Source organism: Empidonax traillii, unplaced genomic scaffold (assembly GCF_003031625.1).
Source record: "Empidonax traillii isolate 1590-97213 ecotype Southwest subspecies unplaced genomic scaffold, ASM303162v1 scaffold162:size863265, whole genome shotgun sequence".
In the NCBI taxonomy this organism is placed as follows: Eukaryota; Metazoa; Chordata; class Aves; order Passeriformes; family Tyrannidae; genus Empidonax; species Empidonax traillii.
In genome coordinates, this window is record NW_020955355.1 from 295,070 (window position 1) to 319,211 (window position 24,142).

General features: G+C 41.5%; 3 protein-coding genes across 5 annotated transcripts in view; 1 reads left to right on the forward strand and 2 right to left on the reverse strand.

The window, feature by feature from the left end:
* Window positions 1–24,142, forward strand: part of SEC24C (SEC24 homolog C, COPII coat complex component) — a 110,281-nt gene that overhangs the window by 5,556 nt on the left and 80,583 nt on the right. Inside the window, exon 3 of the mRNA XM_027885159.1 lies at window positions 10,385–10,523. The gene's annotated coding sequence lies outside the window, so the exon portion shown is untranslated. The remainder of the gene's footprint in view (window positions 1–10,384; window positions 10,524–24,142) is intronic.
* On the reverse strand, window positions 2,039–18,684 carry MYOZ1 (myozenin 1). 2 transcript variants are annotated; one of them, XM_027885165.1, is made up of 6 exons: window positions 18,525–18,647; window positions 16,290–16,391; window positions 14,506–14,687; window positions 5,767–6,001; window positions 3,432–3,591; window positions 2,039–2,602 (listed from the first exon to the last, which is right to left on the reverse strand). In XM_027885165.1, exons 2-6 carry the CDS (start codon window positions 16,363–16,365, stop codon window positions 2,371–2,373), a joined length of 885 nt encoding a protein of 294 aa, XP_027740966.1. In that variant the 5' UTR covers window positions 16,366–16,391; window positions 18,525–18,647; the 3' UTR covers window positions 2,039–2,370. The 2 variants fall into 2 exon arrangements, with proteins under 2 accessions (XP_027740966.1, XP_027740967.1); XM_027885166.1 differs by lacking the exon at window positions 16,290–16,391 and having other exon boundaries at window positions 18,525–18,684.
* The window catches only part of SYNPO2L (synaptopodin 2 like), a 49,458-nt gene continuing 41,315 nt past the window's right edge, over window positions 16,000–24,142 (reverse strand). For both annotated transcript variants that reach the window (XR_003571379.1, XR_003571378.1), the window contains exon 5: window positions 16,000–16,012. The gene's annotated coding sequence lies outside the window, so the exon portion shown is untranslated. The remainder of the gene's footprint in view (window positions 16,013–24,142) is intronic.

Here is a 24,142-nt window from a genome sequence, read left to right on the forward strand (position 1 = left end):
TGGACACACTGTTTCTTGTTCATTGGCTTTCTTGCCCACCTGGGCATGCGCTGACTCATGTTCAGCTGCTGATCAGCACCTCCAGGTCCTTTTTCACTGGGCAGCTTTCCAGCCGCTCTCCCCCCACTCTGCAGTGCTGCATGGGTTGTTGTCACCCAAGTGCAAGATCCAGCAGTTGGCTCCCTGTGTTGCCCCCATGCCTGATTCATCCCCTCACCATGCCTGGGAAGACTGATGGACTCTGTCCCCAGCACGCTGATTTGACTGCCGTGCTCGGGTGTCAGGAGCCTTTGCACTGGTTGGTGTGGGCACTGCCTGTGCAGAGCTTGTGTGGACTCAGAGCATTCAACACTCTCCACCTTGACATGCCTTAATTTGCCATGATTTGGAACACTTGCAACTGAAAATAGATTAGCTGGTGACATCCAGCTACCAAACCACCTTGTTTCTACTATTCACAACATATTTATCATGAAAGCATCAGGTATTTCACTTTATAAAGAAATCAAGTAATTCTGTATTGCAATATTCTAAAATCTATATTGGAAAAGGGTAGGCAATAAATGGCATATTTGGTGGAATATTTTGCTTTGAGTCACCTAGTTTTCTCTAAAACTTCCTCTGTCTGTCTGAACTTCTGGCCTTCTCTTTGTGGCCTGGATTCTTGTATTAGTGTCTTTTCAAACTGGAAAAGAAATCCATCCTTCTTAATTATGATGCAATTAAAAAGCTAGATTGATTTAAAATATTGGAAAACACAGCAACCTTATCTCCAGACAGATCAAATATGAAATAAACTAATAGTTTGACAAAACGTGAGAATTTCCTATTTAAACGTCTTTCATCAATGAAATCTGCATGTATTTATGCAGGCATTAAAAAAGTTCATCAACGTGGGAAATGTCTTTTCAACTAATTACTGGTTCTATTTTAACCAAAGAAACAGAGTAAGTTTTTCTGAGGATTTGCTTTCAACTTAAACTGCAGCTACTTTGTAGGAACATGTCAACAAAAACAACCTTTTTCATTTTTGTTGAAACATTCTTCAGATCAAAGTATCACCTTAGTATTTTTAAGTTTACTCACAGAACTTATGGATACTTCTTTATTATTTAATAGGACATACAATAAATGTTCTTTAGTCATTGCAGCAGAAGGGTTAGGAAAATATTCATTATTTTTGCAGCTTGTTCTTATTAGCACAATTTTAAAGAGATCTCAGAGTAGCCCTGTCAGTAGCCTTCTAGAGGAGTGTAATAAAGCCAACCTCATAACTATCCCAACAGAATAAAAATCAAATACATGGTTGCAGGGATTTCTAGACAAGGAGGAAACACTCCTGAATTAAAAGTACTTCAGTGGAAGCTGTCCCCATGAACAAGTTGTTTAGCCCTGTTTATAAGAGGAAATGTTGAGGCAGCAGAACAGAATTCCAAATGAGTCTCTGTGCAGGAGTTCTTTATTGGTTTCCAGCAGCACCTGCCTTTCTTCCTATATGTGTGGCGTTGCTAAAGCTGTTACAAGAAGTGAAATGGACTTTGCTGGTGTGTATTTGAATAAATAATGCACTGTGGTGGGTGTTGAGTTATTTCTGTTGTAACTAAAACATTTCCTTTCTTCCTCTGTAACTATGGGCAAGCCATCTCACTTGGATGGGCCTCTGTTCCTTCCCAACCTATCAATTTTACGGTCTTTGTGGAAAGAAAATCCAAAACTGCTTAAGCTGTCACCTAGTTTATTCTCTTGGGAACTGGAGGAATCTTAGGTGACAGTGAAATACTTTGTTTGATACACTGACAGGCTGACTTGCTGTTTTATCTCTGATGTTGCAATAATTTCCTCTCAAAGTTATCATTCTTCACCGTCACTTTCACAGTATTTATCCAGGACACCTTCATGTATACCTGTCTTATGACCATCCCTGTCAGTCCCTGATCTTTCTTCCCAGGTTAATAGTTTAGTTGTGAGATTGAAACTTTTGTTATTGCTAATCCCCAGACTGATTCAGTGACATTTTTAAAGCAGAAAACACAATGGCTGTTTTTCATCTTGGTGTTTTATTTTTAGTTAATACATGACAAAACAGATGTATTGTCAATCAGACAGGCAGCATTTAGCATTGCTAAACAGGAAAACACTTCCTAGTCTTGGCCTCTTATGTCCCAGTGAATAAAAAGCTCCTTTCCCTCAAACTGTTTCTGATATGGATTAACACCACGTTGAAGGGAAGTTTAGAACCTGCTGGGAACTTGGCTAAGGGCAAAAGAAAGAAAGGGCTGACAGAACTAGAGTTGCACTTTTCAGCCTCTTACTATCAACTTGCAGATAGAAAGGGCTGAGAAAAAAAGGGAAGGTCTTGGCAGTGGGGATTTATAGCTCTTCTGTTTCACCACTTATTGGCACATTGATCTCAGTGTGGTACTCCGAGGAGTCTCCTGAAGGCATCCAAGGTATTGGGGTTCTGTTGAATGAGGGTCTTTTGCTGAAATTTTGATTATATATCATGAGAGATTCTGGGAGCAAAGGGCAGATATCAAACTGAGGCACTTTGAAGGTCATCCTTTTGGCTGCTTTCTCATAACCCCCATAAGGCATGGCAGTCCTGGCATAGGGGAATACATGGAGTTAGTGAACAGAGCTAGGCAAACAACAAGATTTAGAAAATCAATTATTAAAGTTATTGAAATAGTCAGTTTTGGCACTGTTGCAGTTAATGGGCCAATAAATCCTTCACAAGAGCGTATATATGTCCATTGTCCATGTACTAAAAACAAAGATGTAAATACACACTCTTGTGCACTTCCTCCACCTTTGCATCAATCTCCATCAAACCATACACCTTTCACACCTGTTGGCACTCTGTGTGTAGAAGGGAGAGGCTGCATTATTGCAGAAATTAATGGCACGTGGGTTTATCCTCGGTACTGTTGTCCTGAGGCTATGGAAGTGGGTGGCAAAACTGTATCAAGATGTTTACAGAAAATTGTTGCTACCTTGGAATTATTTGTAAAACTTTCAGTTCTTATCAGAAGCAGCACGAAGATCCTGATTCTTATCTGAAGTACTGTGAAGTATATGGCCTCCGATCGTAAGCATTTTTCCTGAACTCTTGAACTTTGAAGGACTGCAGTAATAAACAGTGACAAGCTAAATCTCCCCGGTCAAATGGGGTGAGAAAGAAAGGGAAATAGGATTAAAGTCCTCTTATCCAGCTGCATATGTTTTCTGACCATAAGCTGAATTAAAATTTCTAGCTCTTGATATATTTTCTCTTTGTAGTCTTCCAAACATTTCATCCACAGGAGACTGTGCTAAGCAAAATGACGTGCAACTAAAACTCCTTTACAGCGCACAAGGCAGGAGGCTATGGTCAGAGTTACTGTGAGGTTTTTTTGCTAAATAAACTAAACTGAATGTCTAAGAAGACTTACCTGTTAAAAGACTTGTAATGGGGGAAATCAGCTTTGGGACTATATGACAGTAAGTCTGTGGTGAACTGACTTTTGTCCTCAGGACTGATACCCATCGCTCGTTCCCAAGGGGAGATGTAAGTTTTAAATATAGTTACTTTTTTTCCTCCTGACTTTCCATCTGTAAACAGAGGAAGGTAGAGCACTCAAGTTAGATGATACTTATTCTAAATACATTTCCTTCCTGTAGTCTGCTATTGAAGTTGAGATACCAGCTTTGTTTCCAGATTCTGTAACTCCTAGATCAATCTGAGTTTTAATAGTTAGATTTCTCTTTAAAATAATGGTCATACACTACTTCTGTCCTTATCCATAAAAGCAGGGGTAACATAGTCTAAGATCCACTTATGAAGGAGTTTGCATTGAAGCATATATTTATTTGAAAGCTAATTTTTCATTCTTCTCTAGTTGCTCCTATAGAAAGAAATGAAGTCTTTACCTCATCTTTTTCACTAACTTGAGGGAAGCTTTATATAAGGCAAGGTGCTATCTAATTTCTTAATTTTTTTTCTGCATGATCATAGCAGACATAACATGGCATTTTCTTTGTGATTACATGAACAGATATTCATCTTCTCCTGCTTCTGAACCAGAATGTTAGACACAAGTCTGGCTCAAACACCTCAGGATGGCTAAAAGCAGTTTGTAAGTATGATTGAGTATCTCACTGGAAGTTAAAATCCTGTCCATGACAAGAACTGCACTTTGTTGTTAAGTTGGATACTTGATTGCCAGAAATTTTAGATTAGTTTCTAGCTACTCAATAAAGCAAATGAGCTTAGACAAGGGTTTTCATTGTGTGCCACTCCCTTCCCTTCCTTTCCCTTCACTTCCTTTCCCTCCTCTCCCCTCCTCTCCTGTCCCCTCCCGTCTCCTCCCCTCCTTTCTCCCAGCTATGTAATAAGAGCGTCAGTTGTGTATTGATATGTAGCACACTTAAGATTTTCATCCCTCATAAACCTTAAAACTCCTGAGCAAGGACTTCTGCTTAGCTTGATTAGAGCAGACAACAGTAATAGGTTAATGGAGTTAGCCATTCTGGTGTTTTCATGGTACCACATTTTGTGTAGGAAACAAATCCTTATGAAGTAAGAGGCAAAGAAGGAACACTATTATCTGAATCTTTCTTATTTTTATGACACCTTCTTTCTTTGTCTTACTTATTTTCTTCAAATCTTGTCAAATCCTGAGCATTCCTGCTTTCAAAGAATTTCAAACTTGTACAAGTATCTAATTTTCACTAAAAAAATAAAAACTACTACTCCCCTCTTTCTTTGTGAAGTGTTTAAGCTAAGCAGTTTACAAGAAAATTGATCACTAGGGTTGAAGAATAAAAGCAGCTGGGATCCGTCTCTGCAGGGAAAGCTATGGGATGATATTAATCCTCCTTCTCCCTGCACAATACAGAAGGGTAACAATACAGAAGAATCTCCTATAAGAAGACTGTAAGAGTCTACACAGATTTGTTTTTCACAAGGATACCCAGAAAATTAAAAACTGATTTTTATATAAAATGCTCATTCCCAGAATGTAAATTAAAAACCTTGGATTTTATAAGTCATTAATTTGGTTTCTTAAGGTAGTTGTTCCTGGTTCCCAAGCAAATTTGATTTTTGTTGTAAAAACCTATAGGGGCTGTTAAAGTAATGATTTCACCTGCTGATTCTCATACAAGGTATTTGGTTCTAGACATTTCTGGCAAACTAAACTGAAGATAAAATTAGGCAAAGACTAAATTGAAATAAAACTTTTACTTGTAAAGATATTGCTTCAGTGGACCAGTGGTGATTACTAGATAAGTTTTAGAAACATTGCTGTTCCTTTCTGAAGATGATCCAAAAAATGTTCTTTGTTTAGGTGGAAGCTTTGGTTTGAAATCAGGGCTAAGATACTCAAGACTGATGTGTCAGCTCAGACTGCTAAGCTAAAGAGCTAATGCTACTATCTCCAGTAGTGGTCAGTGTAAAACCTTTGGAAAGAAAGAGGGCATAGCCATACTGGCATGGCACAGCCATGCTGGCAGTACTGCTGTATCACCCTTAGGAGCTCAGGAGTTAAATTTTCTATAATTTCTTCGATCCAATCAAGGAAGATATTTCTGCTTCTTGCTTATGACTGAGCAACACAGAAGCATGCAAACAAAACTATCAAGCTAAAGGCAGTCCAACTAGACTTTGCAATGGAACTTAGTTTGGAAGAATTCAGGTTTTAGATTAATTTGCTTGTCCTTAAGAGTAAGGTTGGCATGAACTCTGATAGCTTTAGCTATTTCTTGTTCTTGCTCAGAGATACTTGCCTTTCTCAGTGCCATCACCTCCTTCTCCACCATCTCCAGACGATTTCCCTGCGTGCTCCCCTTCGCTGTCTCCAGGGCCTCCTTTGCTTCCAGGCCTGGGAGGGACACCAGGATGCTGCTGCTTGCTGGAACCGTGCTGCCCAGCTGTCACTCCTCCTACCATCCGCCCTTGGGCATAGCCGTGAGCATCCTCCCCGTAATGCCCTCCCGGTGGGATGAACTTCTGAAAGTGATCCTAAGGCAGGAGAAATGAGTTTATATATCCTTGTTACAGGACATGGCCCACTGATGTTTGCAGGGTTGGGTCCCAGAACATGAACGCCCGAGTTTCTGTGATCTGAGCAGTTTCTGTGTCTCAGTTACAAAACCGGTGGCAGAACTCAATGTAAGTTATTCTCTCTATCTGGTATAGGAGCAGTTGTGGAACAGCAGCAAGGGCAGTGGAAGCACACACACCTCATAGTCATTTTATATGATCAGAGTGAGAAGAGAGAGGTCTGTGTATTGTCCCCAACAGTGATCCTATCAAATAGAGGAGGAAGGGAAAGGAAATTTAGCTTCTGTAGAGCAGGTAAAGGTCCAGACAGAGATACATTGGCTAACCTGTGGGAAAGTAAGCTGGGCAAGAAATAGGAAGTGTTTTCATGTCAAAGTTAAGATAACCCAACAAAGCAGCTTGATTATAGTGTGGGAGCTAGGTATTACAGGGCTCCTGTGATGACAAAAAAAGGCAAGGAGATGTCTACCTGTGTCCTGTTTTCCATATATGTGAAAATCTGAATGGGGAGAAGTATTTACATGTTGAGAAAGACTGAAGAGATAGCAGCCTGGAAAAACAGAAAATAACTTCTGGAGACCACAAGGGAAAAATGACATAAAGGAAGAATTTTGTTTGTAGCAATATGTGCAGTAATGAACAAAATTTAAACAGCAACAAGGCAAAAAAGAAAGTTGTATCCATCAGTAAAACTAGGTTGGTCTTATTTTGCAGGCCATCCACTCTCCCCAGTCCAGGCTACAAGGCACAATCTCTGCAGTACATAGTGAAAGAGAAACAGTCCATGCAGGATTTACAGACCCTGTGGTGTCAGCACCATGTCCTGTCTTTGCACACAGAAATTTTAATAAATACTTGTGTAGAATAGAAACTGATATAATATGTTCAAAAAAGTTTTACATATCTGTCATAAGTGACATCAAAGTTTGACTCCTATCAGACATAAAATGGTATCTCTTGTGTATGACAGCCCACCCAGCTATAGAATACAAGTCACGTGAGTTATATATCACATATGGTCTTTGCTGTTGGAGTAGGAGATCGGCTGTTAGATGCACAAAGATGCAACAAATACAAATAAATGGAATGGAACGAATCTGTGGTTCCTCATGCTGCAATTCTACTTGCATAAATTAATCTCAGGCAGTCAGTGGGAAACCAGAGTGCCAGCTTCAGAGCTGGCTCTCAGAGGGTTAAGGCTTTCTCAGGGCTCTTACACCTAGCACAGTTTAGCAAAAAGAAGCTTTCCAGGCTGTAAACAGGCTTCCAAGGCCAGCTGTTCAGTCAACTAAAAATAGATGACAAGTGAAAACCCACAAGGCTCAAGGCAGAATTAGCTAACCCTCCACTCCCTGTGTCTCCCGCAACAGTGTCCAGGGTTTCACAGCAGGTCACCAGGCTGCAACCCAGGCAGGCAGCCAGCTGCAGGCTGAAGTGGCAGAGCTGGTGCCCCCAGGGCCTTTAGGGACTGTCTGTCCTTCTCCTAGCTGTAGGGAATTCCCTTTTTAGGCACAGAGGAGAAAATGTTCCCCTGAATGTCAGGAAGCACTGACAGCGGAGAGGATTGTGAGCATTAAGCTGTACACAGGAGCTAGCAGGGCAATCTGCTCAATTATGCGTAGAAGCTATGTAGCTGTAAAAAGGCAAACTGAAAAAAAGGGTATTTTGAAGGCTAGGGGTCAGAATGAGGTTATTCTCAAAATGTTAATATTTATGCAAGGTTAATGCTTCTGCTGATTTGCTTAGTACTTTCAAAATAGGATTTCCATATGTTTTCCTTCAAGTGTTACCCATGCTTTGTGCCTTTCCTGAGAATTAAATGCTTATTTCTCTTTTCCTCTGGTTACTTACATGTGCCCTCCTGAAAAAAAAAAAAAAGTCATAAAACATCAGCATAACATGAGCTGCAGTAAGATGGGCTGTTTTGATTCTGTAAACGGCAGTACTTGATGTGACCAGAGAGGGGCCTCAATGTCATCTGGTGTTATTTTAAATTGCAGTATTATCACTGATAGGAATGAAGTTTCTCTGAAACAGAAGGTCTGCATCAGGAGAGCCACACCTAAATCTTATTTAGCTGCAAATTAAATTAGTTTGATTGGCTTAGGCTAGTTCATGATTCTTCATGGACCTGCTGGGAAAACTGATCTGCTGAAAGCAGGCATCTTCATTCAGATAGGAAAGACACATTTTCCATGCAATACCCCAGTCTACGCACCTGCTGGAAAAAAATATAATTTCATTTAGTTTTGGCCACCACAATAGTTTGTCTTAAAATTAGTTTGTCAAATTATCAGAGGGAAATTAATCTTTTTGAAAGATTTTCCGAGAGAGCAGAGCTCAGGAATGGCAGCTTCAAGCAGGAGTCTCAACACAGTCAAAACTGGGTGGGTGCAGCTTTGTCTCTGGTACGTAGAGCACACCTCAGGTCAGAGTTTTGAAGTGAAATACAGATTACAGTTGGGGAGAATGCTTGTGGAGCAATTGTGGAGCTTTTCCATATATGCATATTCACATCATGAAACCAGCCTCTCAGTTAGAGTTGATTGACCCTGTTGGTGGAAGTTCCAGGAGAGAAGCCCAGGAATGTCAGTTGAGAAGGCTGATAACCTTCTCCTGTTGGCTCTGGGGACAGATCACACAGTTTTTCCATGGTAGGGTCTGCCCTGTTTGTGCACTGCTGGAGGTAGTAGATGTTATCAGTGCCTGTGTAGCCCCAAATCCACTCTCACGAGAAAACAATTGTCACAAGTTCAGGTGACATGTAGTTCCCTGGGTTGGCTAAACAAATTGGGCTTTGTCTTTGAAGTCCTTAGTTCTAGCAAGAGTCTAATCCTGCAGGCTGAGTGCTTAGATGGACAAATTCCGAATTCTCTGGAGCATGTGCCTAATAAAAACTAGATAATGAAAGATGATCCAACTGAGCTGAGATCTCTAAGTATCTCAAGGCCCTGACGTCACTCCAGGCAGTCCCCAGCAGGAGACACTATGTGCTCCCCTTCAGCTCCTTGCTGTGCCCTAAAGAAAATGATTGAGGCCACCAAATGTGTTTCTATTTCCACCTCACAGATAAAGAGCTCCCCAAATGTTTGATACCTATGTAGTTACTAACACTTCTGAAGTTACTGGTCTGCGTTCTCTTAGTGGCAGCCACTCAAATGCTCCTTAATGGTGGGATGGGAGATTTAAAATTCAGACACTTAGAGAGTCTCACAGACTGCCTACTGTTTTTATAAGTGTATGCCTTAGTTCTTCATTTGGCATTGCATGGCCTTAAACCTATGATTCACTTTAAGAAAAAAGGATGAAAATAAGAAGCTGTTAAAGTACTTAGGGTATTTTTTTTTAAACTTGCTACCCCAAGAGGTACAGCAGGTTGAGCTTTTGCTATTTCCAGGTCTACTTCTGACTTGCTGTTTAATTTTAGGCAAATTATTTTTTGCCTCCGTGCCTGAATTTATCCATCTAATTAATGGGAATTTTTATCTAATGCTACCCAAAGTTAGATATATCTTATTTGTGTATCTTATAATATCTTTGCCACATTTTCTTTGGGGGTGAAGGAAATTGAGTTTCAGAATTTTGGTCCAAAGTTTTCTCACAGTGCTCCAACAAGCTGCTGTGGAAAATAAAAGGATCTTTTTTTCTGTTCTTCTGCTTTTTCCACACCATCACTTCTTGAATAAGAACACACTGAACTCCATATTCACTCTTACACAGCTTTGGATGTAGCTGGGACCTCTAGGTCATCTGCACCAATCCAACTCCAGCGCAGCAAGGCTCATTTTATTAGTGGTTACATCTTACCCACCTCAGTCCACTTACTTAGGTCATAAGCTGAGACTTACATCTGTTTGTAATTATCCTGTAACATTTGTTCAAGAGGTTAAATATTCCCTGCAGAACAGAATCTTTAGAAAAAATGCTTTTCCTATTATTTTCCACTTAGCCTTACCTCTACCAATTGGTGGCCTGATTGGTATTCTTCTTCTTGCCCCCTTAAGGGGCAAACAGAACCATCAGTGCATGTTTGTGCAATAAACCAAGTAGCTTCACGGTAACATCTTTGTTTCTCCATCCTTATGTTTTCCTTCACACCCTGTATCATGTCTGGCTATTTAACATGTAAGATCTCTGAGGCAGGTTGGTTGTGTACTGCTGTCTGCTGTGAAGCATCAGTTTTGGCATTTTAACGTAACTTCTTCCATTCTGCTACCTCTGCCCGCTCCTCTGAGTTCTTTCTCAGCAGCAAAGGCAATACCAAGTAACTCCTGCAATTGTGCAGAAGCACAGTAATCCAATTCTTTAAACCTGTTTCACTTCCTGTATTTTGTTTCACAGTTGGTGTCAGCTTATCTGAAGAGACCCCTTGACCTGAAGTCCAGCAGAAATTGCCAACATATGTTCAGGTTGTTTTTGTACAAGCAAAGAAGGAATGGAATGGTACAAGATTGGACACTGCATTTATTTTAACTTGTGGGTGAGCCTAAGAAAGTATGAAAGTGGAGTTATCTGTTTGTGGGTCTGGGTGTTTTTTGATATACTACTGCTATTTGTTTCTTCAAATATTGGTTATTTCATCTTCGTAATAGTTTTAAGTTAAGATCTGATACTAAAGCATGAAAAACAGGGGAAAAGGAAAAGGTTTTCTACATGTAACCCAAATCATGCCACAGGTTTTGACTAGCAGAAAGATATATTTCAGGATCCTCACTGGAAGACACACAGCGCATCCAAAATACTATGGTTTTGTTTTCAGTTTCCACTTAATGATTAGCACAAAGATGTTAGACAGTTTCCCTTTGATGATAGCAAGAAGATCTTATACAGAGGTTTCCAAAGCAGAGATAAGACCTTGGAAAGAGTTAAGGCAATAAAGGCTGTAGGGCCAAGAAACATCCTTTCACCTGATCTCAATTTGCTTGAGGCCAAACAAATTTAGCATTATGAAGGAAAGGTCTGTGAACTGCTGATCTGTTAGTTGCTGAACAGTGAAGTGGGATTTAGGAGACCCAAAGATAAGACTAAAACCTTCTCTATGATTTTGTGTGACCTGTTCATCTACCCCATGGTTCAGTTTCACCGTTAAAAAATAAATAGTCATTTCCTTCATGCTGTGGTTGGCCAGATGCTACAGTAATAGAGCATAGAGCAAGATGGGGTTTCATCATGGTCTGTAGTCAATAGTAAATTGCATCATGCAGCTCCACAATGAAGTTGATAATATCCTCTGAGACTTGGAAAGGACCACAGTTTCTGCAACAGGGTGGCACAGCTGGGGTGAGGAGAAGAAATCCTTCTTATGATTTATTAGACAGGATTGATAAGAGCTCAGCTTCTCCAGCACAGCACCAAACACAAAGAATGTTGCTCTCCTTTTTTGTCAGGATATCAGTGTCAAACTCAGCCCTCCTTAAAAACCTCCCCTTGTACTGTGTATTTGCAAGAGAAGAGGGTCACAGTATTGAAAACAGCTGCACAGTGGGTAGTGCATGTCATTTTGCTCATGTTGGGAATGGTCAGTCCTTTTAACTGCGGGTTTTAGCTATCATTTGCCTTTAACTGGATAGGCAGAGCTGCAGCAGTGATAGAGTGGCAGGTTTTCACTTTTGGAGGTGTCTGACATTCCAGCACACACAATATACGTTTTCTCTGCTAAAAATAAGGAGAGTGATCTGATTGTCCAGTGTGGTTGTTTGGCTGGAGGAGAAGGAGGAGCAGAGAAGCAAGAGGGTGGATCAATGACACATGACTGCTGAGATCTTCTCCCTTGTGTGGAATGTTTATGGCTACAGCACAGGCTATCCTGGAACCCCTTATATGGTTTGGATTTATTTTTAATAAGTTTTCTCTTTGTTTGTTTGTTTGTTTGTTTTGTTTTTTAATATTACATTACCTTGCTGTTAAACTTTTTTTGTGGGAAAGAAACAATCCATACTTCATGCCAGACCTGTCTTGCTCTGCTTTGCTAAGTGTGTTCCAAGAAAATTTTAGGACGGGTAAGGATTCTATGATATAAAAGCAGAAAACCCACCCCTAGCTTCAAAACCCTTCACTGCCTCACAGCCATAAAGACACAAGGACATTTTTGGAGTGGGGAGCAAAGAACATGGAAATTACTGAGAGAGGGAAGTAACTAGATGTAGCAGTAGGACTTCTTTACTCTGCCATTATCTTCTTTGCACAGTTCCCTTGTTTTTAAGCTTTCTTTTCTGCTTCTTGCCTTTGAGCAGATACAGGAGCAAGAAAGAAAAGGAGCAGAAAGCTAATCAGGTATTGAATCAAAAGGCCTTCTTGATGAAAGTTATTTGTTGCTAAGGTCAGGCGCTGTCCTGATGGTTTGAAAGATAACAGGCCACAGATGCGTTTCCTTTACCTGCCCAGGAACAACCAGCTCTCCCAGAGAATGACTCAGTTGCTGCGACTGCTCAGCTTTTCTTCTCGCTGCTCTGACCGCGAGCAAAGATGTTAACTTGTGCTGGCTGTGGTGATGAGAATAGTTATCCACAGAGGCAGTGGATGCAACCTGCCAGAGTCCTTGCACAGAGCACACGGACCAGCCAGCAAATGGTAACAATTATGTTTGTGATCCTGCTAAGCTGGGCCCAAGTGAGGGCTGTAGGGCAAATCGAAGTCGTCCTGCACTGACTAATGGAGATTTTTTTATCTGTACCATGAATGTGGAGAGAAGATAGCCCTGAAGGTGAAACATGGAGGATTTTAAAGCTGAGTGCCAGCTGCTGTTTGGAGACCATGCCATGGTTCTCATATCGCAAAGTAATAAAGAAAATAGTGGGCTTGTTAGAGTCTTTTCTAACCCCCAAAGACATTTCTCCATGGCAAAGAGCTTGGGAGCAGGGCTATTCCTACAGAATAGGGGGAGAGATTCCCTACAGAAAGGGAGATAAAAGTCAGGCGCAGATGAATAAAGTAGGAAAAACAACTAACAAAAAAGAGGCAATTGTCATCAGCCTTTGTAATGTTAGTCATGTAGGGACTCTGTACATGTCCAGTTTTGAGTCAGTTTGTCACAGCTCATTTGCTTTCTATTGTCCTGATTGGGACATTCTTTAGTGACACCCTCACATTTTTGAGAGCTTGGACTTCAGCCTTTTTATTCCGTTGCTTTGTTATTTTCTCATTCCACTGCAGCAGATTCTGACATATGAACTTGGACTTCGTGTATTTTAGGAGCTCTGAGATTGCTGAGTATTTATAAAAACAGTATGCACTTCTCTAGAATATTAATCTGAAGAATCCAAAGTTCAACACACCATTCATTCTCACATCCTTTCTAGGAAATAACTTCCCAAAGAGGTAAACTACCTAAAGCATAAGGAGATGAAGAAGCTGCCCAAAGTCTAACGTCACCAGATATGCTTGCTGGATCTCTGGTCTGTCATCACTCATCTGTAATCTGACCTACTGTTGTAATTTTAATGACTTGGGGTTTTTTGTCAGGCGTCTTTCCATGTCCTGATTTCCAAATTGTCATTTTTAAGAGTGAACTACAGATATTTACTTATTGCTGCTTTTGAAAACATCAGAGGGCTAAAAAACAATACGTTTTGTTTCGCAAAACATTTTCTTCAGCTTGACTTTTATTATTTTCCCTGAGTTTCCTTGGACTAGAAAACAGATGCCATAAAGGGGTAAAATGACACCAAATGAATTTTAAAGAACATCAGAAGATGAGGTGCTACATCAAAATGCATATAAACCTGAAACATTTTCCATTTGTTTTACTGAACTCCTGACAATCATGTGATAGGAGAGTTTAATTTGTAGAAGTTTAGGTATCTTTAGAAGACTTTACACCAACTGCTAATGGTAGAGAGAAGTTCAAAGATTAAATAACAGTAATAAATCATGGGAAAGGGGAAAAAAAGAATGTTTACATTTATACATCATATCTGAAAGGAAAATATTCTAGAAGAAAACAAACTTGGCTTCTACTAAATTAACTGAAGATATTGCAGAGTCAGGTTAGAGGTTTCTGGCAGAAATTTCACTTGTGGAACTTGCAGAAATGAGCAGGGGACTCTGTCCAGCAGAAAGTATAAAAGTATCCTAGACTAAAAATATAACTGCACCTAGTGGGGCTGAAGTCAGACCTGGATGAATCATTGCCATCATGCAAAGAAGAAATGGAATGGGTACAAAACTAATTAGCCCTGCCCTGAATCTGAACACATGCCAAACATGCAGTCCTCCGTCATCACTCAGTACTGAATTTTCTCATGCTTCTGCATATGTGATATGAAATATTTGCCAGAGGAAACTAATGCTGTTGCCAAAAGGAAATAAAACTTGTGTATTTATACAATTTCAGCTCTTTCCTTCACTTCTTTGCTAGTAGGTCCCCCCTGGCCCATGCACATACAGAGGGGAGCTTGTGCACACTCCATTCCTGTTTACCCCGCGTGTATGGAGTAGCTTTTTAATTTTAATCTCCAACCTACCACAGAATTGTCGGTGAAGGCATCAGGGTTATTCTCATAAATGAACTTCTCCACTCTCAGCTGGCGTAATTTGAACATCTTGGATCCTCTGTTAGTGAGGAGAGAAAGCTCTTCTAGCATCACATCTCTGGGGATGCTGATCTTCTTCCCCAAGTTCAGCTTGGATACCTCTTGTGGCATATCTACAAAACATATGCAATGGGACACTTTAGGAAGTGCTCTGGTCCACATCTCTTCACTGTTGCTTCCTAGCATCAGTCGTGACTTCAGAGCACCCAAATTCTCGTCTAAATTGAATTTTTTAGGAAATGAGCTACGCGCCATTGATGACGCTTTGGGTATAGATATTTGGGATTTCCTCTGAATTGCAATCAAGGCAAATCTGCAGAGATGAATTGCATAGGGGTGGAGCTAGATGGATGTGTCCCACATCTGAAGCATCTCAGTCAGTGCAGCAGAATTCCTTAGTACTGCCTCAAAATGCATCACTGCCTTGTGTGGTTACTGCCTTACACTCACCTCCCCCTTCCCCCCGCAATTAAATGAGTGGCAGTCAGCTCTGCAGATTGGGCTGACATATAATAAAGAAAGTGAACTCTGGTGTGCTTTGGTTTGAACATTATCCTGGAGCCATGGCAAGATTCAATGTTATTGTATCTTTTTGTTTGTTTGGTTTAGGGAGAATTTTTACTAGGAAAGTGGTTGAAATTCTCTTCAAGTCTTAATATGCTGGTTACTCAATAAGTACTTTTCCATTTAATTTGGTACCACCAATTCACCATCAAAGCAATGGATTTAAACACTTTCAGTGTAAAAATCTTGCAGAAATGGAGTTAAAGTTCTTCATTCAGAAACATGCAATTTTTCCTAGGCTTTGTGGTTTTGTCTTGTTTTGGTTTTTTTTTGGTATTAACTAAGGTTAAGACCACTTCTCATTGACAACAGAGAATGAATCTCCATCCTTAAACTACTATAAAATTTGTATAAATCCCATTCATTTTATTAGACATTCTCTGAAGTATTTTATTTTTTTTCAAAGCCAGTTTTATATAGCACTATTTCATAGCACAAGAGGAAATGCCCTTTAACAAAAAATTGAATTTTTACTTGCTTGTTTACTTGAATAAAGGATTAGGGGCAAACAGAAAAATATATACCTGTACCCTACCATTTTTGGGGCTGAAGAAAGAAGAGCATTGAATTATTACTTTTACATCTTCCCAATGATGTCAAAAGCAAAGAAAAGATAAGGATATCACAGTTATTTAAAAGTCACCCTCCCCGATACACATGTATTCTGTAGAAAGAAAAATATCCCAGGTTAAATTTTTTCTGCTCTATTAACCTCTCTAAGAGACCTTGTCTTTTTTCAGCAAATGGGTGCTAGAATAAAAGGAATTTTCTCACATAGAGGAAAAAAATTAAGAGCCAAAAGTTATAAGAGAGAGAAAAAGAGTATAACTAGGCACTGCAATATTGATACCTGTAAAAGATCGTGTTCTCTTCCCTTTCACACTGATGTACATCCAAATTAATGCTGCAGGAGAATATGGGTTTACAGAGTGTGATGTAGACCAACACTTGACTGAGTGTGTGCAATATTTTTCAACTGTAAGACAGAAAATGTGATGTGGTTGAAGGCTGGGCTTTAGTAATATTTGTGGTGCTGCCTGCTGGTATGTTCACTGCATGTCTTGCTTTGGGAGTTCAGTGAGACAAGGTGTGAAATTTTAAAGCCTGAAATTCAGGTTGAAATCCAAACAATTCTTACTTGTGCATCTTACCTTCGTGTATCAGCTTCCCAATGAGTTTAGTGGACTTTTTCCTTTTAAGAGGAGCAGGAGTCCCTGCAAGGGGCATTCCCACAAAGAGTTCTCTGCTTTGCTCTAAACACACAAGGAAATGGAGAATGAAACACTGGAAAGGTATTTCTTGCCTTTCTTTTAGTTGCCATCTACAGGAAAAAGATACACAGCCTTCATTTCATACACAAGTTCTTTTCTATCCCTTCCACATGATGGAGCTAGTGAATGGTATCCTCCCATACAGAATATCAGCAGGCTGTTGTGGTGTTCTCTGGAGACTTAGCATTATGACACAAATTATGGTAGCAGATCACAGCAGAAGCATTGCCAAGGTACCATATAGCATTGTCACCCGAAAGATGCATTTTAATTGCAACGTGGCAGTCTCCCAGAATCCACGTGTTCCATCGGGGTACTCTGTTACCATTTCGTGCTGCAGTAACAGACTGTCACTTTGAAATACAATGTTGTAATACCACGCAGTTATCATTAGATGATAATATATATTTTTGTGTAAAGATTTCAGGTCTGTCCATGCGTTACTGGGAGCACTATGAATAATGTGCAAGTGTGGTTTGGATATTTAAATAGTCCTGTTAGAATTAGAATAGGTATTCAGGAAGCCCCTAAACTGCAAGTTTGGAACTTGCAGGAAAGAAACAAACCAAAATTCTAAGTACTTCTGTCTTTTATGACTGCTACTCTTTTGTTACAGAAGGCTAGAGGAAGAAAGCACAGGAAAACTTGATAAAGGAAAAGTTGTTCAGCCAATTTGTTTGAAGTCACTTGCACCTGTATCTTATGGATCTTATCCCATATCATTTTGAAGGGGGAAAGAGGAGACGAGGTAGATTTTTTTCTGGTACAATGTTCCCCATCCCTAGATGGGATGAGAGATCTATATGCAAAGTCAGGGAAAATCAGGAGAAATTTCAGCAATTCCATTTCAGGCAGGTCCTCGGAGTCCTTCTTTGGGGTTATCACACGTAATTTAAGTAGGACAAATGTCTTGCCTTCACTTCAACACTGTCCATGCCCAAGCACCAGCATATAAGGGACAGATCCTCACCTCATACAAGGTAATACAATACCAAAAAAAATGAGCAAAGACCCATTGGCTTCAGCAACAGCAATAACTAACCACCTCTGCCATTGTGATTCTTTGTACTCTAGTTGCTTAAAATTTCGGAACTGAAAACATTGAACTGTGAGTTGCGTTTTAAAACTACCAAGCAAACAGCTGGAACTGGGAGTTTGTACACTGCCCTTGTTGTGAATAAGACATTTTTATCTCCTGTGTATTTTGCGGTTTTATTCCACCATTGCTTCTTTTGCAACATGATTTTCATGTGATGAGTTGGTGATAACTGCTAAAGGAAGCCCAGCCACAGCAGAACAGCTCCAATCACATTGGCAGATATTCGCTTGGATTAGTTTTTCTTTCAGATTTGCAAGCTTTTTCTTGTACTGAGATGCTGCCTATGCAGTTCACGTCATAAACGAGCCCATCCTGGGGTATTCCCAAAGCAAGCGTGAGCAGGTGCAGCCATAAAGCACGCGCTGCACATTCTCCTCGAGCAGCCAGACATCTGCTTGGCTATATAAAAGAATCAGGCCCTGCTTGACAGGAAAGCGGCAATGCTGCCAGGAGACAGCAGGGGTGGGAGGTTACAGTCCATCTGATGGGTCCTAGGACTGGCAAAACAGAGGGAAATCATCTGTATGTCCCAAACATGGAACTCCTTGGGACAAGGCAGAAATAGCTGGCCCTGGCATGGATCTGTGCTACCCTAACACACCCGTTCCCAAGGAGCAGTGAGGACAAGTCCATCCTATTCTTCTATCCTTCTTTACTGATCCAGCAGGACTGAGGAGTGAGAAACCTGCTGCATGCAATTGGTCTAGCATAAGGAAAGGGCAGCAGTCTCTCTCTATGGACAAGGTCCAGAGCTACACTGGTACTGCTGCTTTTTCAGCCCTCCCATCAGAGGGAGGCTGCTGGAGCCTCAGTCCCCATGCTCCCCACTATCCTATACATAAAATCAGGGCCACAATTATCCTTTTCTCCTTGAGCTCTATCCCTTAGTCCAATTCCTCTGTCGTTTTCTGCATTGGCCTCTGCAGAAGTCATTTCCTTGTTTTGGCTGCAAACCAAACCACTCTTTACTCTCTCAAGCACCTGCTCTACACTATTTTGCTGCCCAGTTAACTCACCTCAGGTTTGCAGTGCCAGGCTCAGACCAGCTCACGCGCCTGTCCCAGAGCTCGGCAATGAGCTGCTTCCTCCCAGCCCGTCCCTGGGTGCTGCTGGGGAGGCTTGTCCAGCAGCCCCTCTGTCCCAGGTTGCCTGGGTGCAGGCAAGCTCTGCCCAGCACAAAGTGCTGATGCGAAGTGCTGTGAATTTGACTCCTGAGGGCTGCTCACACAGGCATCCTGCAGTTATTAATAGCCAATGGCCCAGAGGGCAGAGTCTCAGATAGCACCACTGCCATCCCTGAGGAGAGGGGAAAGCAAAAGGTTGCTCCTCAGGTCTCCTGCAGTCACTGTCTCAGTGCATGGGAAGACCAGGCTCTCTGTAGGTGCCTCACTTCTTCCTCCTCTCTGTTCAAATCAATATGCTGCTCCCCTTCCTCCTCTTATTGCTTTTTAATGCAATTCATAAAACCTTCTCAATATCCTGTTTGTCAGTAATGCCTCAAAAGCTATCTTGGGTCTTGCTCTGTTTTACACCTTCCTTCTGCCCCTTCCTCAGTCATTCAGCCCGGTGTCCTCTGCTGTCATACATAATTCCTAAAATGCATCAGTAAATACAGAAGCAAAATAATTGTATGCATGAAACAAGAAGTAATAGGAAAACCACAAAGTCTAGAAAGTTGTTTCCAGAATTCTTGGAAGTAGCTATGTAATGTGTATGGGAAACTGAGCTTAATCAAATAGCAAAGAAAGTAATTTCCTGATTAATGACAAAAATAGGGTTCATTGCCTGCATTTGGTGCAGCTTTGTACATGCAAATGGCCCTCCTTGGCTCCTGTTCATTATGAGGTGACTCTCTCTCTTTTCCCCCCTACACAGTTCAGTTCTGGTTTTAGGATGAAGGTAATATATCTCATTTCATTGGATTGCTCAAAGATGCACATGTTTTTTATCTTCTGAATAAAGCAGAAATCCTCTAGAAAACATTGTCTTCCTATTGCACACTGAAAGATTGGATTTCTATTGGTTCAAAATCAGGTCGTCCACTGAATAATCCTAGAGTCTAGTGGTGGGGGGGGGACGGACGAAAACACAGTTGTGATTGTAGTAGAAAATCATATGCACAGAAGATTGTAGGCAAAGTTGATATAAAGGAACATCAGGAGACAGCCGCTTTCCTTTTTCCATAGATTTTGCTGTTGGCTTTGTCTGCACAAAGTGCATATAAAACTCCCCACTGTGATAAGTGTGTTGAAAGCACAAAGTGTTACGCCCCAGTACTGTTTGGAAGGTCCTGTAGAAGACTGCTGTAACATACCTATGGGGGATAATTAGTCTTCATACACTGCTTGGAGTCGGGGCACATATGGCAGTCTCCTGGCCCAAAGTTTCCCATTTTCCTCTTGCTTACATCCATGTAGCCACTGTGAATACTTCACATTGTGCCTACTTCATTGCTCTCATTCTCCCTCATTCATATCCACTGCAACAGCATGACATAAGCTTTCCATTATCCAAAAGAGTGCTGCGTCCTTCACTGAGCCCAGCTGATACATCAGAGTGATGTCCAGCACGAATCCTGCCCTCACACTCCCATGGTGGTGATTTGGGAGTAAATCCCTGGAGCAATGCCAGTGTAAAACAGGTGCAGGGGATAGCACAATTGAACTGTAAATACCCACTGCTCTGGGCACCATCACAGAGCTTCATGCCTGGTGAAGGCATTTACATCTGCACAGAGCTGGAGGGTGTCAAGTGCTACCATCACAACTGACCATCTGTCCAAACGTCACACCCACTCTGCACAAGTGCACGAGGCCATACAGTAGCAGGTCTCTTAGTGTTGGCCAAGCCCTGCTAACTATAGGTTGTACAAGGAGGAGTACTTTTTGCCCACATTCTCTCTCTTAGATTGATTTAGCACCATGCTGAGCATTTGGCCAGAGTGCCCAGTGCTTGCTGTGACATGCAGTTGTGCTCTTTGAGATGCTGCTCTCCTATTCACGTTCCCTGTGTTCTAAACCCTGCTCTTTAAGGGAGACACTGCCTGTCATAAGGTGATGGCATGTGGGGGGACATAGTGAGAACAGACACAGTGTGCTGCTGTATTGTTTAAAATCAGCAGCCCTTTGCCTCTCCTTTCCAAAAGGCATGAGTTACATATGCCTCTTAATTTTAAGAAGCTTCTAGATACTTTTGAGAAAAATTTTAGGAAATTCCTGTGATTTATATTATTGAGTGAAAAGCTGAGAAATGTAGATTTCATTATATGACATCTTCTTGCAGTAACTCTATCTCCTCTCTACTTGCTTCCAACAGCTGTTTTCAGACCAATTTATGGCTGCTGTATTATTTCTCCAGTCATCTCCTGTGCCCTTCCGAGCACAAATTATACCTTAGGGAACAGTTTGTACCAGTTGAATATCATGTGGAAACCTGCTGGATTTTGAGATAAATCTTTTGTAGCTCCAAAGGATGATGCAGCAGGGAAGTATGTGCTTGCTCTTCCCATCCACAAACATGACCTGATGCTCCTCTGCTTCCTCCCACCCCATGCAACTGCAGGGAGAGAGGAGCTGAGCAGGCTGGAAGTGAGCAGAGCAGCCCGTGGCTGGTTAGTAGTTGGAAGTGAGCAAGAAACAGATGTGAGCTCTCTTACAAAACTCAAGAGAGACTAAGATAAACCAATAGCAAGGTGAAGAGAAGGCATGTGTAGCATGGTGTGCGAGGATATCAGTCACGATATGAGCAGGCATGCCCTGCATTTAGGACCAGGAACAAGGCACTGACAGCAGTTCAGGGTGAGCCAACTCCAGGGGACAAGAGTCCTCTGTGGATCCCCAGCCTGAAGGGCAAGAGGCAAGCAGGGTTAGGGGCAAGGCCAAGGACTGTAAAGTCCAGCTTCAGGGAGTGATGGGAACCGTGGTCTGATGGGAACAAAGCATTTGTATGCCTAGTCAAGGTCTCCTATGAGAAGTAGGCTAGAGGCACAAGGAACTGGAAACAAGACAGATAGAGCAGGCATCTGAGGGGAAGTAAGCTGGGAGTAGAGAATATAGGACAGGAGCTTCATCCAGGACTCAGAAATAGTACCTGGAAGCTCAAATGATCAAGTGGGGAGATTTCTTTATTTCCTACATGGTGATGGGTAGTATTTCGGTTCCTAGAACAACCGTCGGACTCCTGAGAAACTCCTGTAGCAAAATCCAAGATTTAGACCAGTCTCTTAGCCAGGCTTTTGAGTGCTGTTATCCCTGTGTCTGTCGTCAGCCTCAAATTCTGAAGAGACCTTGGCCACCTCCATTTTGAAAGATGATCCATAATGCTCATTCATCGCTCTGTGAAGTCCTGTTCTGTCCTTGAAATTCTGATCCTCCAGAGGTTCTTTTCATCTGCATGTATGTACAGCAGGTGAGACGTGGGACCTAAGAGTACATCTGGAGTGTGCTGCACAGAGCCTGAGCCTTGAGCCTAGAAGGAATGTGAGAGTGTTGATCCTATTAGTATAGCACCAGGATTTATAGGGTGATTTGGATAAAGCAGTCTTGCGTCTGACACTTATGCACCAAGACACATCTTTAACTAAGATTCTTACCTCCCAGTCTACCTTCAAATAACGTCTTCATTTTCAATTACCAGACTGAGAACTAAATCCTGCCCCTTTCTCCTCTCTAGATACAGTTTCTCCTGAGAGATAGGAATGTCTAGTTCACTAGTCTAGAAATGTCAATTGTGGGTCTAGCAGAAATTCACTGGTGTCCTGCCACGGTGCTGGGTTCAGCAGCTTGTTGGCTTTTTGCACTGGGAACATTGCAGCAATCTGCTCTCTCTGCCATAAGCAATGCAATGAATTCAGCGTAGAGAAGAAGGTATCTGTTTTCTTACTGTTATCTTACCCATTCACACTACTCAGTGCTAAGGGCTTCAAATCACTACAAGCCTTGCTTGATGAGCTAGTGTAGTTTTCATGGGGGTGAGGTGGGGGACTTACCTGGAGTGTGGGGGCTAAATTCAATCTTTGCTTAAGTACATGGAATTTCTATTTATGCCAGTTAGGTAGTACATATGCTGCCTGTAGGCCTTTCAGCACTTCAGGGAGGTGTTTTTAATCATACAAGAAACTGTGTATCTCACTGTGACCACCTCCCTCTTTCCAAATATACCCTTTGCTTAAGTGGCCTTAGGAACAGCCTGAAGAAAGCTTTGCCTTCTCTGACACGTTTCTTCAAAATTAATTTATTTTTGCTCTGCTTTCTTGTGCATCTAATTTCAAATGGTCAAACTTCAAGTCATTAATGTCTACAAAACCATTTCAAGAGCAGTGCATGAGATCTCCCTCATTACACTGTGCTATATGGACATAAGCAGTAGTTCAGACAGTGGTCATCAGCAGGGCTGTCTCCTGAGCACATATTGATCACGTCTAAATCAGGCAAACAGCATTAGTCTTCACAATTTTAATTTTCCAAAGACAGAGAATTAAACCCTTTCCTTGATCCCCTTTTTCCCTGCTGCCCAGGACTGATCTGTGCTGAAGGTACTCATAAGCAGCAGATTTCAACATAATTCAATCTGTTCTGAAAAAAAAGTTGCACAATTCTTGACTTGGCACTTTTTGTTCCCAGTTGGTTTTTTAATTATTATTTTCAAAGAAATACAATATTTTTTTTATTTTAAAATATATAATATATGCTTAATCTCTTCCACTTTTACACAGACATCAGGAAGACTTGTCAGCACTTTCTAGCACCAAAATAGGAGAAACAGTTAATGCCAGGCTCCCTGTTGCCATTAAGTGAGCTTAATGCACAATGAGATGTAGGTCTGGGGCAAAAATGTGTAGGATTTGATCACAGAACTGGAGTGTGTGTTGAAATAGCTGGCGTGCCCATGGTGTGTTACTTGCTGGGCTGCCTGTTTGCCTGCATGATCTACATGCTACCACCCAGGAATCCCCTCCCAGCTGCAGCAAGCCCTTCGCTGCCAAAAATCCCTGGTATGAGGATGACCTTCTCCTCTGGTATGTGGGATTGAGCAACACCATATGTAAACGTCAAAAGAGGATAGATTAGGACGAAAGGATTTCCGAAGATTTTAAACCCTCCAGACTTAACACCACATCAGGAGAAAGCCAAAACCCCAGGTAACTCAGAGAAGAACAGTGGCAACATCTAGTGGCCATTGAAGCTATAGGTCTGTACTGTCGGGGAATACCCTTTATCTTTCCTACATACCACATACTTGCCCTGCTGTGCTCTTTGCTGAACATTCTCCTTCCATCGGGTGTGATTGTTTGGGAGTAGATATCCCCACTAGGCATCTTACTATTTCCTGGTTTTAAAACTTCTCTCTGAGGTGCGTACTGAAGCCCAAGTTCATCCCTAGCCTGCTGCATAGCTGCTTAGTAATCCTTTGGCTTGGCAGGCTTTTGTTCCATCTTTCAAAGTCTGTTTGTCTGGCTCCTTCTGACATGATCTGCTGTGAGAGGAAATGACTCTCACTTGAGAAGGTTGTAGAGGTTAATAGGGAATTTAATCAGAGCCCTGGATACAGCAACCGTCCTGCAATGTGTCAAACCATCTGGAGTCGTAATCCTACTATGTCAGCTTTATTAAGCAAAACAAGATGCAGTCCTAAT